Source organism: Nyctibius grandis, chromosome 11 (genome assembly GCF_013368605.1).
Source record: "Nyctibius grandis isolate bNycGra1 chromosome 11, bNycGra1.pri, whole genome shotgun sequence".
NCBI lineage: Eukaryota > Metazoa > Chordata > Aves > Nyctibiiformes > Nyctibiidae > Nyctibius > Nyctibius grandis.
Window position 1 is genome coordinate 23702381 of NC_090668.1, and position 14723 is coordinate 23717103.

The window sequence follows — 14723 nt, forward strand, 5'->3', positions numbered from 1 at the left end:
TCATCTTGAAGGACTCTATATCAAAGGCCTAAAGAGCAGCTCTCCGATCAGAATATGGAAGTGTCATGAAAACACAAAGTGCTCTTGAAAACAGAGGTAATCCCTCATTCCTGTACCAGATTCAAAACAGGCTGAATCAAAGAGAAGCTGCTGGCCATATCTGCGTGCTGAGGAACAGCAGTGACCCCTTATACACAGGCACTCTGGTGCACACACGTTACTGACCCCTCTCTGTGCCTAATTCAGCTTCTGTTTTCTCCTTTTTTGAGAGCTGGAGATCCTAGCATTGGTCTCTATCCCGCTAATAGAGATTATAATCACTGCTTCTGCCCTAGCTGAACTGTACAACTCTCCATGCTTCATTTAGGAATCACCCTGGGCACTGTGGAATGAAACAGCTGTTCTCAAGTGTGAACAAAGCTTCAGGTGCCAAGCCTAAGTTTTAAACAGCAGTTTGAAGAACTTCTGAGTGGCAGGGCTGAATTAGGTTATTCTGGTACCCAACTTCAGTTTCCATCTGAGAGCTGTCCTACCAGTTGTCAGCTCAACTGTTTGTAAGACCACACAGTTAATTGGACCACAAAGCAGAACAGGATTAAAAGTAACCCAGCAAAACCTGTATGTATGCATTTATTGTGGACCAATCCCAGCTGCATGATCCCACAATTAGTTGCTCAATACAACAGATACGAGTATCAAGAGCAGAAGTGAACAGTGATAGACAACAACCTACAAGGGCTGTTTACACTGGCACTGCCACCGAAAGAGATGATGAAACTATGCTCTCAATCTTGGTATTATAAAACCAGGATAACTCCACTGAAGGAAACACAGTGTGCATTTGTCTTCCAAGAAACCCAGCAGCAAGTCTCTATGACCACAGTGCTGTGTGCAGAACAGGACACTTCTTAATCTTAAACATTTCTAAACATTGATATTTAGTTCAGGGAAGGGAAATTCTCTTCAGTCAAGGGGAAGAGACTTTTCTTCTGCCAGTAGATACTTGTGATATCTTGTTCAGGGACAGCTTGAGTGGTTCCAGCCAGAAGTGTATAACATAGATGTACCCCTTGGATCAGCACAGGGGTGTGAATGCTGACAAAATTAAGCTAGTCTGGGGAAGTAGCCAAAATTTTGGCTGCTAAATTTGCTTGAGAATTGGTATCGTGACAAGATGTTCACAGGTTAGCCAACTTGGTCTAATTTTAACAGTGAAACAAGAACAATTCAGGGAGGCAACTGTATTTCCAGTCCTCTGTACTGAAGGAGTTATCTCCTGCTCTTTTCTCATAATGGATTGTCTAACAGAGTATCAGCTTAAATTCTCTGTAAACTCTTTTTTATCTTACAGTTTATGAATCTGTGAACTCACGTCTCTGGGGGGATAGGAAGGGATCATAGGAAACTTGTGGCAAAAAGATTAAAACGTCACTGAACATAACCTGGGCAACAACCAAAAAAATCAAACAAAAAAAACCCCCACTAACCCAAAACCACAAAACAAACAAGCAAAAAGATGGAGGGCAGGGTTACCTCGAGCCAGAAATCTGCAGTATCATGCACAAAAATCACCAGTGTTCCAAGACGCACATAATTGCCACACCAAGACCCACTCATCAACCCGATGGCTGCCAAGTGATGAACAACATGAGCCAGAAAATCCTGTGAAGGAGAGAAGAAAAAAGGTAGAGCCAAGCAAGTGCAGCCCTTGAGGGTCTCCGTGTGGATGAAGGGACAAGCAAGGCTTGTCACACACACAGAGATGCCCTGGCAGCCAGGAGAGCAGGGATGTGTGCAGGTGTGCCAGGGACAGACTGATGCTGCCCTCATGTGGCTGCACCAAATCCAGTATCAGGACAGTGTTTTTCCTTATAAACAATTTTCCTCCCCCTCCTCATAGAATCGGAGGTTCTAGCTACAAAGCAGCATGACCACTTGCCTTCCTTTTGTTGTCAATCCCAAGTGTAAATATGAGAGACCAGTAAAAACCAATCTCAGCCATGTAATACCAATATTGGGATGGCAGCAGGGTCTGTAACAAAGAAAAACACAGTTAACTCTGAAAATGGCAAAAAGTGAATGCCAAGTGAAATTACTTCTTTTTTTCCCTTTGCTCACTTCTTTTGCTCCTCTACTGAGTCCCACTTAAAAAATTAAACTAAACTAAATCCCTGTTCTGGGCTTCATTAAGAAGGATGTTCTGGGAGCCAAATATTTTAACCTTTACTCAGACCAAACTCTCAGTTTCTGCAGTTCCTCCCCCACCTCTGAATTTTAGCATGCTTTTTTCTAGGTTTTTGTCAGAGGACTACACGCAGAGTGCTTCTGCATTTAATTACAAACAACTGCACATAAACGAAGCCCTCTATTTTGGTGAACAATTAACCTTTTAAACATTCACACATCCCATGACTAAAATGTCAGCTATTTATGCTAAAATCCTATGCATCTGCTTAGGACTAGATGTTGAGCTTGGCTGCTCCCTGGGTTCAACACATTTCCCAGGTGGCAGGAAGTAGTCTCGGTTATCTGGTCCCACGAGTCAGAAAAGCTGGGAGAACTCAGCTGGGAGGCAGGATTCTTCTTATTTTTGGCCCCTGAGTAGGACAGGAATAAGAAGGCAGTGTGATGGGCCATAGATTTATAAAAATAGGACTGGAGGGCACATAAGAACCCCTGGCAGGTGGGCAAGATGGCAGTTTGCTTGGAGTCATCTGTTATGGGACTGTTAGTAAAATATTTCAGGAAGAAACAAGAGCCTCGTGACCCTTGGGAACAACCAGAGTACTGAGCAGAGATCCCCAGAGCAGGGACTCATACCATGCCAAACCAAACCACTGCAGCACTCCCTCCACCTGCACTACTGAGCAATAGGGCCCATCACACACGCAGCACTCGGCATAATCCCCCACGTAATGCTGTTCTGCAGTGCCTTGAAGCATCGTCAGGACTGGTGCAAGCTTAGGGGTTCTGCACTGAAACCCGTAACACAGATAGCATCTGCTGCGTGCAACTGGTAACCTGGGATGGGTGGAAATAAAAGTGATCTGGCTGGAGGGCTGAGCTGCAGCACAGGCAGATCACGGAGAAGCCCTGTGATAGTCAGCAGGAGGTACCAAAGAAGGGCAAAAGGTTTTGGTGCCACACGTCTCTAGGTGGTGCCCGTTGGGAAGGAGAAGCGCTTCTGCGGATTAGCCCTTCCAATGGGGAAATACTTGGAATGCCTTGAGGCCGATGGCCCCATGCCAAAAAGCTCACCTGAAAGGGATAGCCAACCCACGTCTGCCATATGTCGTAAAACCAAGGTTTCTGGGAAAGACAGATCATTCAGAGACAGATCAGCTGAGCAACGATAAGTCATCTTAACTCAAAATCTTCAATACTTAAAATTTCTCTAAGTGGAGGACACTAAGGAGCTATAGTCTTGATAACAGTTCTCCACCAATTTCTAAAGGGATCTTACATCTCAGATTTATTACATTGGTCCTAGCTTTTTGGCTTCTTTTCAGGACACCTGAAATGTTCCAGTTCATCATTTCATCATCCAAAGCAGCTGGAGTGTGTTTTATTACTGCAATTACTCAAGATGTGTTGCCACAATTATTAGATTTTGCTGTGTTTACCAGCCACACACATCACTGGGTCATGATGATAAACAGTGTTTGGGGAGAAGAGCCAGATGAACGTTGACACACTGAGAACTGTTCTGTTGCACAGGAGAAGCATTAATGACACCCCAGGCAGCGCTCACATAGTTACAAGCAGCACTCTCTCTGTTATGCCCAACTTCTGACTCAGCAGTAACACCTCAATAAATAGCTGTGAAATACACCATTGTTGTGACCCCCCTAAAAAGTGCTGCCAGAAAAGGTTTATGGCCTCCTTTGAGAAAAACATGGCCATGTGATGCATTGGTAGGTGTTAACAAGGCATGTTGTAAAACCATCTGTGTGACTTCTTAAAATTTTCCTTAAAAATTTAAAAATTAAGTAAACCCTCAGTGTATATTGCAGCCTATCATCCAGATTACATACATACAAAGATCTGAACCCAAAGAGCCACTGAAACCAGCAAGTCTTTCAATGAGCTTCAAAAATATCTAGAAATCAGTCCTTATTTTGCTAAAAAAAAAAAAATAAATCAGTCCTTCAAAAAATTAACTTACGTCATACAGAAATATAAATCCAGCAATGGAGGATGTAAGATAGAATGAAAATCGCCAGCTGCAAAATTAAAATGAAAAAATAAGAACAAAACATTATATTTTTTTACAGATATCACCCTGGGACAGAATTACTGCAAATCTTTGTATATCACAAACAATCTTCACATAAACATGCCCTCACACTCTACATTAGTGGTTGCCACATATTAACTATATCTGAATTATTAATATTTAAATACTTCAGCTTTGACTAATTGCTGAAGGAGTTAATTACTTCACATTACCACAATACAGATATCTTGATTGTGATTACAGCAGTAATTTGCCAGCCAGGCATGAGCTGATCAAGAGAATGGTCACAGCAAATGTAATAGATTCCCTAAAAATTAATGTTTGATAACATCAGCATTTCCTGCTGTACCAATCCCTCTAGAATATTCACACTGGAGTAAGAACATCTCACAGTTCCCTGACTCCAGAAGGTCTTTCAGCCATGTGGCACACGCTTTCCAACCTGATCAAACGCTGTGAGCGCCATCAGTGACTTGTTTCAATTGCTGGGTTAATTTCTTTTGATCTCTCTTAACACTGATTGTTGAAAACAGGGGAGCCCTATGAAACTTTATCAACAACTACTGGATTAGTTTATACCTTACTACAGAGATCTGAATTAACTATAAGCCTCAATGTTTGACTAGGTTTGCCAGCATTTCGCCTGAGCTAAGCTTTTTGTGGCTTAAATAGATATCTATCAAGGCAGATAAAACTTTCAGGTTTTCACCACCGATGTGGAAAGTCAGCAAAGGGAAAAAAAAGTTCTTGTGTATCTTAGTGAACCGAAACTATGTTGTTGCTTATATATGTCAGAGCAGGATGCTGTGATTTGGAGCCAGCAATCAGCAGCGTGACAACTCTGGAGCCTGTGTGGGAGGTATTGTCCTCCCACTGGGTGCGGCTGGAGACTCAGCCAGAGCGTTCCCACTCCCACCTCTACAGGTGATGCAAAACGACTTCCTTTCCACTCTTCTCCTTGGCAGGAACAAGCCTAACCTTTCCCAGAGCAGCTCTTCACATCAGTAGGAAAACACTGCGGGACTTCGCATGCTGAGAAAGGTTGTGATCTCAGAGACAGGCATACAGCCCCAAACCGGGTGAGAACATTTTATAGAACAAGAGGTATCCCAGAGGAGAGCAAAGAGCCTCCCAGAAAACCTGAATTTGCAAAAAAAGGAGAGCGAGCCTCAAGAAGAACACTGTACTAATGGATTGAGAGGTGTATAAAAATGAGATTGTGGTCTTTGGCAACCATTAATGAAGTGACATATGAGAGAAGATGATGAGAACCTGTCTGGTAAAAGCAGCCCCTCCTTTCTGAGCCCTACATTATCTGGAGGTTGATATCCCAGGTGAAAGAATTAAGTATTCAAAGACTGAGCCAGCATTTTACAAAACAAACAAAAAGATGAGGACATGGAGTGGCAGAGGCCTGACAACACAATATGTCTCACAACTGCAGAAGTAGTCAAGGAAGCAATTATAAAATCACCACTTGATACACTGGTAATAAACAATCATTCACTGGAACAGGCTGCCCAGAGAGGTTGTGGAGTCTCCTTCTCTGGAGACATTCAAAACCCGCCTGGACGCGTTCCTGTGTGATATGATCTAGGCAATCCTGCTCTGGCAGGGGGATTGGACTAGATGATCTTTTGAGGTCCCTTCCAATCCCTAACATTCTGTGATTCTGTGATTCTGTGATTCTGTGATTTTACTTTTCAACTTTAAAGCATCTTTCGTCAGGTGATTTGAAAATAATACTTCAGAACACCCACTGCGCAGACAGAAAAACTCCAAGGTACATGGTGGAAATTAGGAGAGCAAATGGAAGGGGAGAGTGGAACCCACAATAATACCTGGCTCAGAGTTAACCCAGAGATCCTATGAAAAACAACACCATGGCATGGGACAGACTTTTTACACAGGGGCTGATTCTGCCCTCGTGCCTCCTATTTCAAGCAAGGGAGGTGTGAGCAGTCCCGTGGATATAGCGTGATTCTGTGTTGATCGTAAAGCGTAAGAGGTTTTCTGAATCAGATCCAAAGCACAGAGCACCTAACGAGACTGTGCCCTTAGTCCCCAGCCCTACAAAGATATATTGAACGCACTTGGCAATAAACAGTACTTCAGGTGAACTCACTATACATGCAAGACTGCCAGACCACTACCTCATTTTGCATTTAGCCAAGCTTCTTTATGAATTTGGTGAACAAAATCTGAAGTAAAACTCATTCCAGTTCGCCAAATTTTACCCAACAAGAGTCCTTTAAGCTCTGAACCTGGCCACCAAGGAGAGCACCGAACAGCAGCTATGCAGAAGGATTTTCTTATTTAACTTCAGGAATCTTTTCTCTTCAATTGAGTCTAACAAAAAGCATTTAGTAAGCTAAGTTAAAGGCTGGTAAATCTTTTCAGGCAGAGAAGGTTTCATGCAAAGGGCTTTCCAAACCCCAGTGTTGCTTAACTGGGAGCATTAATAGCTTAAGTATGGTTTAGATATGGCTCATCAGATTTTCCTTGTGATTCAGAAAAATGATCCTGGAGATTGCAGGCTTTCAAAAATTTCAAAATGCTCATAACACTGACTATTAACATGGAATAACTCTTTCCCCATTTCTTGCCTTGAGAATTAAATCCAATTAAATTCACTGACAAAGAGCAGAGCAAGGTTCACAAAATTGCACAAGAGAAACCTGTTTGCTTCATTCTCACTCGATCTGCCAAGCAAGTTTTAATTTCAGTCTTTAGCTGTGTATTACTAGAGACATGCATCCATGGCAGGCAGGTGTTTTATCAATAGTAGGAAATCTTATTGTCACCTGTAAAACAAAGTTAACTGATCCACCAAACAATGGCAGAAATAAACCACGGATGTCCGTTTGCCAGGACAGTTTACTCAACTCAGTTAAGCTTCAGTGCGACACATCTATGTCTATCAACCAGATTTATGCCCAACAGAGGACATCATCAAATCACTGTCATATTGATTCACACTGAAAATAATCTTGATAAAGTACTCAACTTCGAGCTTTGTAGCTGTACTCTTAACCTTCATTACTTAAGCTAATCTACACTAAAAGAGTTTAAATATTATAATCATATGAATTTTTGCCAGTGTAATTACGCTAGTCAACACCCAGATACCCAGGACATTAGGGAAGTGTTTTACACTGGTACAGTTGATTTCAGTATCCAAAGAGATGAGCTATGTAAGTAAAGCCATGCCCTTTTGGGGATTTGCATTTTGTATGAGATTTTGGATAACACTGGAATAGTTACATAGTAAAATGTTTAGGTGTGGGGAAGTTCTCACATTTGTGAAAAATCAGACACTTGAGCGCTTTTCCAGTTTTCAATGATATGCAGGAGGTTTTGAAATTTTTTACATATTCATTATCACTCAAACTTGCTCGATGGCCCGCTCTCATCAGCGTATTTGAGCTCACGTTTTGCACAGTAGCCCGTGTTCAAGCTGTGACACCTATCATTTAGTTAGGATGCCATGATTCCTGCTCTCGAACTGACTTCCGCACACATAATAGCATCTCTAAATGACAGCGTGTCATCAGGGTACGTACATAAACAAGAGTGAGTAAACATTTTTGTTCCCCTATGATTACTGGCAGATAGAAAAATATTTTCTTATTCTCTGCATGTTTTCATAAAGCACTATGTAACAGGAGCCTACAAGTAAGTCCATTATTACACAATGAAGAAAACTAAAATATTTTTGAGGTTTTTTTCTCAGGAGAAACTGTTTACTTAATCTTTTAAAGTCATCCCATTTGGAGAAATGCTACTAGATCCTTTCCATTTGTTTGTGTATGCACAAACCAAAACCCTCGTCAGACAGACCCAGCATTTTGGAAATAAATCCCCCTGAAAAGGTATCTGAGGACCTCAATAATTTTTTTCAAAACAGTAAAATCCATAATAAATCAAAAGCATTGTCTTTTCTTACAAAGCTTCCTGGAATTTCCGAAGCACTGTTGGGATCTCAAGGTTTCGCCGTCTCCTAAACCACTTTTCCACCAAACGGGCTGTACAGTTGCACTTTTTGGCAAGGCCTTGAATCTCTGACTGTAAAAAATGGAATAGTGTTAGCAACAAAATGTCATTTTCATTTATTTTGTAGTTCACAGATCAGCTTCCCACTGTTGTAAGGTCTTCATTTAAAAATATAACTAATATTAACTGTCTATGGGGGTTTACCTTGCAGGCTTCCTGGTTTAATTTTTGAGTGACACTCACAGAAACCTTGGATTTCCGAGACACTAATTTGTATAAATAAATCAGACGTGAAATGTACAGAACCTCAAACTGTGTTATTGTCTTTCTGATGGCTTCTGATAGTTTCAAAGATGCAGCTTCTACTGCTAAGTAAGAACTTGGGCTGGAGGGGTAAGTGCCATCTATCAACACACACGGACATTGTATCTGATATCTTACCTAATTATAATTAATTATTAGATTATATTTAAATGAGTCTTGCAGGTGAGACACGGGCCTGGAATTAAGGTGACCTGAGCTCTGTTCTCAAATCCAATGTATTTCTGTGGTACAGAGCAAGTCACTTAATCTTACTGAGCAAAATCCAGATTGTCTTTTGACACCTGCAAATAAATCAGGACTAGAGCATTGCCTAGGAGCACATTTAGCCATTCAAGTGCAACAGCCGGGGACTTCTGCTTTCTGGGTGCTCCAAAGGTGGAGTGGCTGTGCCGTGCTGCCATGCCAGCATGTGCTAAGCACAAGGCAGTGCGGCCCTTGTGTTTCTGGGTGCTCAGTGCCCCACATGCAGCAGCCTGCAGGCCTCCTCCCTCTCCTCCATCCCAAAGCACGGACGGCGTGGGCTGACCTCCCCTGGGGCTGCTGCAGGAGAGGAGGTAGCGCTGGACTCATCCCTGAGGAAGCTCTTTCCCCGCAAGGCTAGCACACAAATAATGGGTGGCAGCGCTGCCTCCACCAAGGCAAGCCCAGTTCAGTTAGTCTCCTGCCCTCAGAGAAAGCTCTGGTATGTGAGGAAAGGCACCTCCGGGGAGGGCAGGGGTGCAAACAGCCTCTGTGTTCAGCCCATCCTGCTGGCTGGAGAGCTCTCCACTTGCCATGCAGGAACACCAGCTGTGTTTTGATGGTCAATGGAGCCTAGACGCCCTCAATCCCCAGCCAGGCCTCTGCATGCTCTCTCAGGCACACTGGTCCCCAAGCTGGACACCCAAAGGAGGCAGCCTGCCTGAATCTTGCCCATGTACTGATGAGTATAAAAATGCTGTGCTTCCTTTCAGAGATTAATCGTCAAACTGTACTCATGCAGAAGGCAGGCATGAAACAGAGAGATCGGGATACTTGCCCAGATAGAGAAGAGCTCTTATGTGAACACGAATACATCTATTCCTGATGATATCAGGCAAAAGACACGGTAAAAGAATAGCAGAGTTAGGGACAGAAAGCAAAGTTACATGTATCAATAATTATCAATATCCCTCATTACTCAAAAGCACATATTTCTTCACATATTTCTTTTCAAAAACAGTGTAGGAACACTGCAATTGTTTGGTAACTGCCATTAGGTAAGTGAACTTCCTGAGGCTGCATTCACAAAGTACCTGTTTCCCATCAACAATCAAGTTGCCTCATTTTTTGAGATGGTAAACATTGGCTATTATTTTTTTCTTGTTCAATTTTAACAACAAACAGCAAGGTAACAGGAAGATTGCTTTTCTTTCTCACATAAACCAGGATTAAGTACGCAGCAATACAGTGGATCAAAAGGCTTCCAATGCCAGCGTTCCGATATTATTACTTGCAATAAATATGATACCACTTTCCAACGACAGATGTCAGATGATGTTTTCTCCCGGCAGAATGAGTTAAAGATGGAACACTGATCTTCACTGGAAATATTATTAACAGTCTAACTTAGAACAGTATGCCAGAAAATTAAACATCTTAAACATATTTTCTGTTTTGGATGCCATACACCCTTGTCAGCAACAAAAACCCAAATAAATTAAGTCCTCTGTCAATCAGCTGGAACTCATCCCATGATGTCATTGCTGATAGCTGATTGAAACAGTAAGGCTTGGGATTTTCCAAAACCAAAACTAGTTTAAAAGAATGAGAATCCTTACTTGGGATGGATGTTTTGAGCACTCCCGGAAATAACTCTCTAAAACAGGATTAGGCTGTGGCTTCACACGTCTTACATTCTTTATACCTAAGGCTTTTGCTAGAGGTATAGCAACATATCTGAAAAGACATACCGTGAAAAACTTTAAAAATACAACACAGTCATAAGACCTTAGCTCTTTTCATGCCAGGATATGAAGAAAATAAATCTGAAGCAATTTAATCTGCCATAGGATATGACAAGTGCACGGTGAGAAAGGAATCTCCCTCTAGCTAATCCCAAGAGAGAACCATAGCATATTAGCAGTTATGCAAAAAAAGCAGACCCAAAGACTCAAGTTTGTGGTCGTGAAATGCTACAAAACTAAAGGAAAGAGCCTGATGTTTGTGTCCTTGTGTTTTTCAGAGGCATACTGGAGTTAAGCAACAGTTAAGGGAGAGTGAAACAAGAACAGATGCTCTCTCTGTGTGAGCTGCAAGATTCCTACTGGGATACTTTCTCCTAGTGGCAGATAGTCACTTAGCACATTGCTTCACCGGGCTACCACTGCCCAAGACACTGGATTTGCCTTGCGGCCTCTAGCTTGTGGCACACAGCAGCTCCCCCAGAGACCAAGGGCTTCTCTTCCATTTTCCAATACAAATTACTGCAGAGCATGCCAAATGCTTCGCTCTTCTACTTGGGCAGGCTCTTCTGAAAAAGCCCCCCTCACTCCTGCTGGTATCAGCAACTGATTCCCCATTACTCATAGCAGCGGTCAGTTTTCCTCGTTCATGGGCAGATTCACTGCAGGCCAGATGTGTGGGCTAATTATTCACACGAGCGATTCCCAATAGCAGCGCAGTGAGACACAGTTGGGCAAGCATTTACTCAGGACACACTGTGAATGGTTATAAACATATGATCCAAATTACTTTTGATCTCTAACATGAATGCTCTTATCTGGTTCTGTTTTAAGTCTGTCCAACTTAAGACATTCCAAATTTCCTCTTTATATCCTGAAATAATTATAAAAACTTACTAATCACATTCTTTAGAGAGAAAAAAAAAAGAGTCAAGCAAAAAAGGCACAAATAAATAAATCAAAGCACCGCAAATCTTAATATATTTGTAGCTTTCTTCTGTGGATCCAACATCTGCCTGTCCCATACGATTCCAGCTGCAGAAGCAACCCATCTTTCGGCGCCAAAGTGAGGAAAAAAAGGAATCAGCATTATTAGATCTGCATAAAATGGCCACATGAAACTTTGAGATCCCTCCAGTCTGCCTAGTTTTGCTCCAGCTAGGCACCTGGGATCTATCAGCCTCACACAAATCCTGGTGGAGGACCGAATGAAAGGAGAGGTTTGGTTTGGAGGACAAATACCTCTACCCTTCCACCAAAGGAGAAGCAGCAAAATGAAACCCAAATGGCTTTATATTCGTTGTGTCTCTAGTGAAAGGAGATAATTAGAATTATCCAAATGCTGTTGTAGAAAAGCTAGATAGAAATATTTTCCTTCTAGATTGGACCACAGCCACATGTTCCTAACAGTGAAAATATTTCTCAATTTTTCACCTGCCATATTATCTGTACTAGGTCTTTCTAGCAAACTACCAACTAATTCTCCTTTATAAAAACATAAGAGCATTGACCTAGAGAGATCTTATTTTCCAAAAAATTTCAGCATTAATGAGAATTAACATTGGGATAAAATTGTGTTTATGTTTCTTACCTTTCAGTGAAGAATCGGATAACCAGCAATACAAAAGCATATGGTATTGTGGCATATAATTGATGTGGTTTTGGAAAGACAAGTCCATCACGGTCTACAAAATGTGCCCACGTGACATTGACAGGCATCCAGATATTCTCCCACCAGAACCAGCTGTTGAGCGTCTTTAAAATGTGCGCCATGCTAAGCAAATAAAGAGATAATTATAAATTATTCCTGACTTATTAAAAAGAAAATGCATGAAATAAAACATTTTGAACCTTGTTGTGTAGAACAGCGGTTCCCAGCTGGCGGGATGTTCCCTAAAGATAAGGTACAAGCAGAAGACGAGGCTCAGGTCCCATAAGAACAAGCTGTCCTGGCCAGCATGGGTTGCACCGGTATCACAGCGCACTCCAGAGATGCTCAGGTGTCCCCAGACTAAACTGACAACAAACAGACCTAGCCAGGGAAGTCAGTTATCTGAGGGAGGAAAAAAAAAAATGATCAGTTACAGGAAGTTGAAAACCCCTTGGTTTAGAGCATGCAGGTGGGATTATAATCCAGCAGAAGATAAAATAATAAAGCTAAATTTTGAGCTGGTATAAACCAACACAGGGCCTTTGAAATCTGCAGGGGTGAGGTAATCTGCTGTCTCATTTCAGTCATTCACACTAGACTGCTTAGTATCTGGTCAAATCCTTTGCAATAATCATTTATAATCTATTATATCAACAGACAAAAGGTACTAAAGAGAACTGATCTCCCCTGGGCTGCCTTCGTAAATTAAATATAAGTGGGTGGAAGAGTAGAAAAGAAATGAGGAAGTCCAGGGGGTGACTCAGTTCTGTAATAATGAAGATATTTCACTGTTGAATTACTGCTACTTAATATGCTAATAGCAAAACACCTTGATCCTGATTTTGTAAACACCTGTGCACAGGGCCAAGTATAAAAATCACACTGTACAGCAAGTTTTTTTCTGGGATTCACAGGAAATACCATGATTTAACTGTGACCAAATCCTAGGTCAGAACAAAACGTCTAAAATCAGTTCTTGAAGGAAAAAAACACCAAAAAAACAACAAAAACCAAACTCACTTAAACCAAAACATTTCATTCTTGTAAAAGTCTCATTTTTAACCTATGCATTCTACATTACATATTTAGAAATTTCAGTCCTCTCTTATTTAGTTGTAAGGACTTTACAGTACAAATATGTTATATATCCCATAAAAATATTCTAAAATTGCATAAAAATAGAAGTTACTATAATGTTTTCCATAAGGCCAAAATAAGTAATTTTTCTACAATTTCCAGGAGTAATAAATTTAAATAACTTTTTCCACACTAAAATTTCCTGTAAGCCCTAAAAAATATGAGGAAATAACTGATTTCACTGAACCATAGTTTCAATGAAGAAACAGTTGAGCTGAGAGAATTTCAGCCAGGTCTCCTCACAGTGTTAGACGTCCCATCATACGATCTCGCAGCGATATATTTGTACAGGATCAAGTGATAAGATCAAATCTTGCTGAGGACAGACAGTAGCTCAGGCCCTTTCACGTTGCTCCATATTTGAGCAGGGGCCACACGACTTTAGTTTCGCCTGCAGCCACACGTAGTTGCCATCCGTGCTGGAGCAGGACACCAAGCTTAGTGTATTCCCACCAGCTTTCCAGAGTTGGACACGGCTGGCACTGAAGCCCACTTTAATCAACAGCCAAACGAACCATCACCACGATCCACACCGGGCTCTTTCCACAAAGCTGAAGCCTCGCAGCAGGTTTGTGAAGCAGGGACTTGTATCCATCAAACAGAGCTGGGTTACCAGACGCTGTGAATCAGTTTACTGGCCAAGCACAGTAGTCACTATTGAAATATTAATAACCCAGCCATTTAATCTTTTTAAATACCAAAAGGGGACAGTAAAAACGTACTGAATGAATTGTGTGTGTATAAGCAAATGCAAAAATAAAGGAGGGAGAAATCACAATTGCTCCTGCACTGAGACTTTATATGCCAAGTTTCAGCCTAGAGCAATTTTTTACTGCTGAATTATAAACTCCTGGAAGTAGGTATTTATAACGGGGCTGCTAACAGACCCTTAACTACAGCTAGCAGGCGCCATGATAATGAGCAGGGCTTTGAAACATGACATTTTAGGTCAGACAGAAAGGCTTGCAGACAAACTGCCCTAGAAGACCAGGGGAGAGACTCCTTACACAGTTCTGCTTCCCAATATATCTGTATTTTTAAACTAGACTGTGCATTGCAAACTATCACAAGCTGTAACTGTAATAAAAACAGGCCAATCTATTATAACACAGTGGAAAGAACACTAACAGTTGGATTATGGTGAGATGGGTTGTGACTGAATATGCACCCAAAACGCTTAAACCCTATAAAAACCCAGTAGTGCATATTTTCATATTGGATTCTTGAGATCTCACTAATTCTTGTTTTCCTTCCACGCACAGATGCCTTACTTTATGACTACATTTTCAGGTCTTAAACTAGGTAATACATCTCTGTTAAACTAAGCTCGTAAGCACATGCTTAATCTTAAAATATAAAGGGAATTCTGGGATTTGGGGTCTGATCCAGAGCCCACAGTTTTCAGTAGAAATCCTTCCTCACAAACACCAAACCGACCCTTAGAAACGCAGGTTCTCTG

At 41.5% G+C, this 14723-nt stretch overlaps 1 protein-coding gene across 1 annotated transcript in view; it reads right to left on the reverse strand.

Moving 5' to 3' along the window:
* Positions 1-12392, reverse strand: part of CERS3 (ceramide synthase 3) — a 32741-nt gene extending 20349 nt beyond the window's left edge. Inside the window, exons 1-8 of the mRNA XM_068410181.1 lie at positions 12328-12392; positions 12068-12250; positions 10354-10471; positions 8184-8302; positions 4166-4223; positions 3259-3309; positions 1940-2032; positions 1534-1662 (exon numbers count right to left, since the gene is read on the reverse strand). Coding sequence (XP_068266282.1) covers positions 1534-1662; positions 1940-2032; positions 3259-3309; positions 4166-4223; positions 8184-8302; positions 10354-10471; positions 12068-12249 — 750 coding nt within the window. The 5' untranslated portion in view covers position 12250; positions 12328-12392. The remainder of the gene's footprint in view (positions 1-1533; positions 1663-1939; positions 2033-3258; positions 3310-4165; positions 4224-8183; positions 8303-10353; positions 10472-12067; positions 12251-12327) is intronic.
* Positions 12393-14723: the final 2331 nt, after the last annotated feature.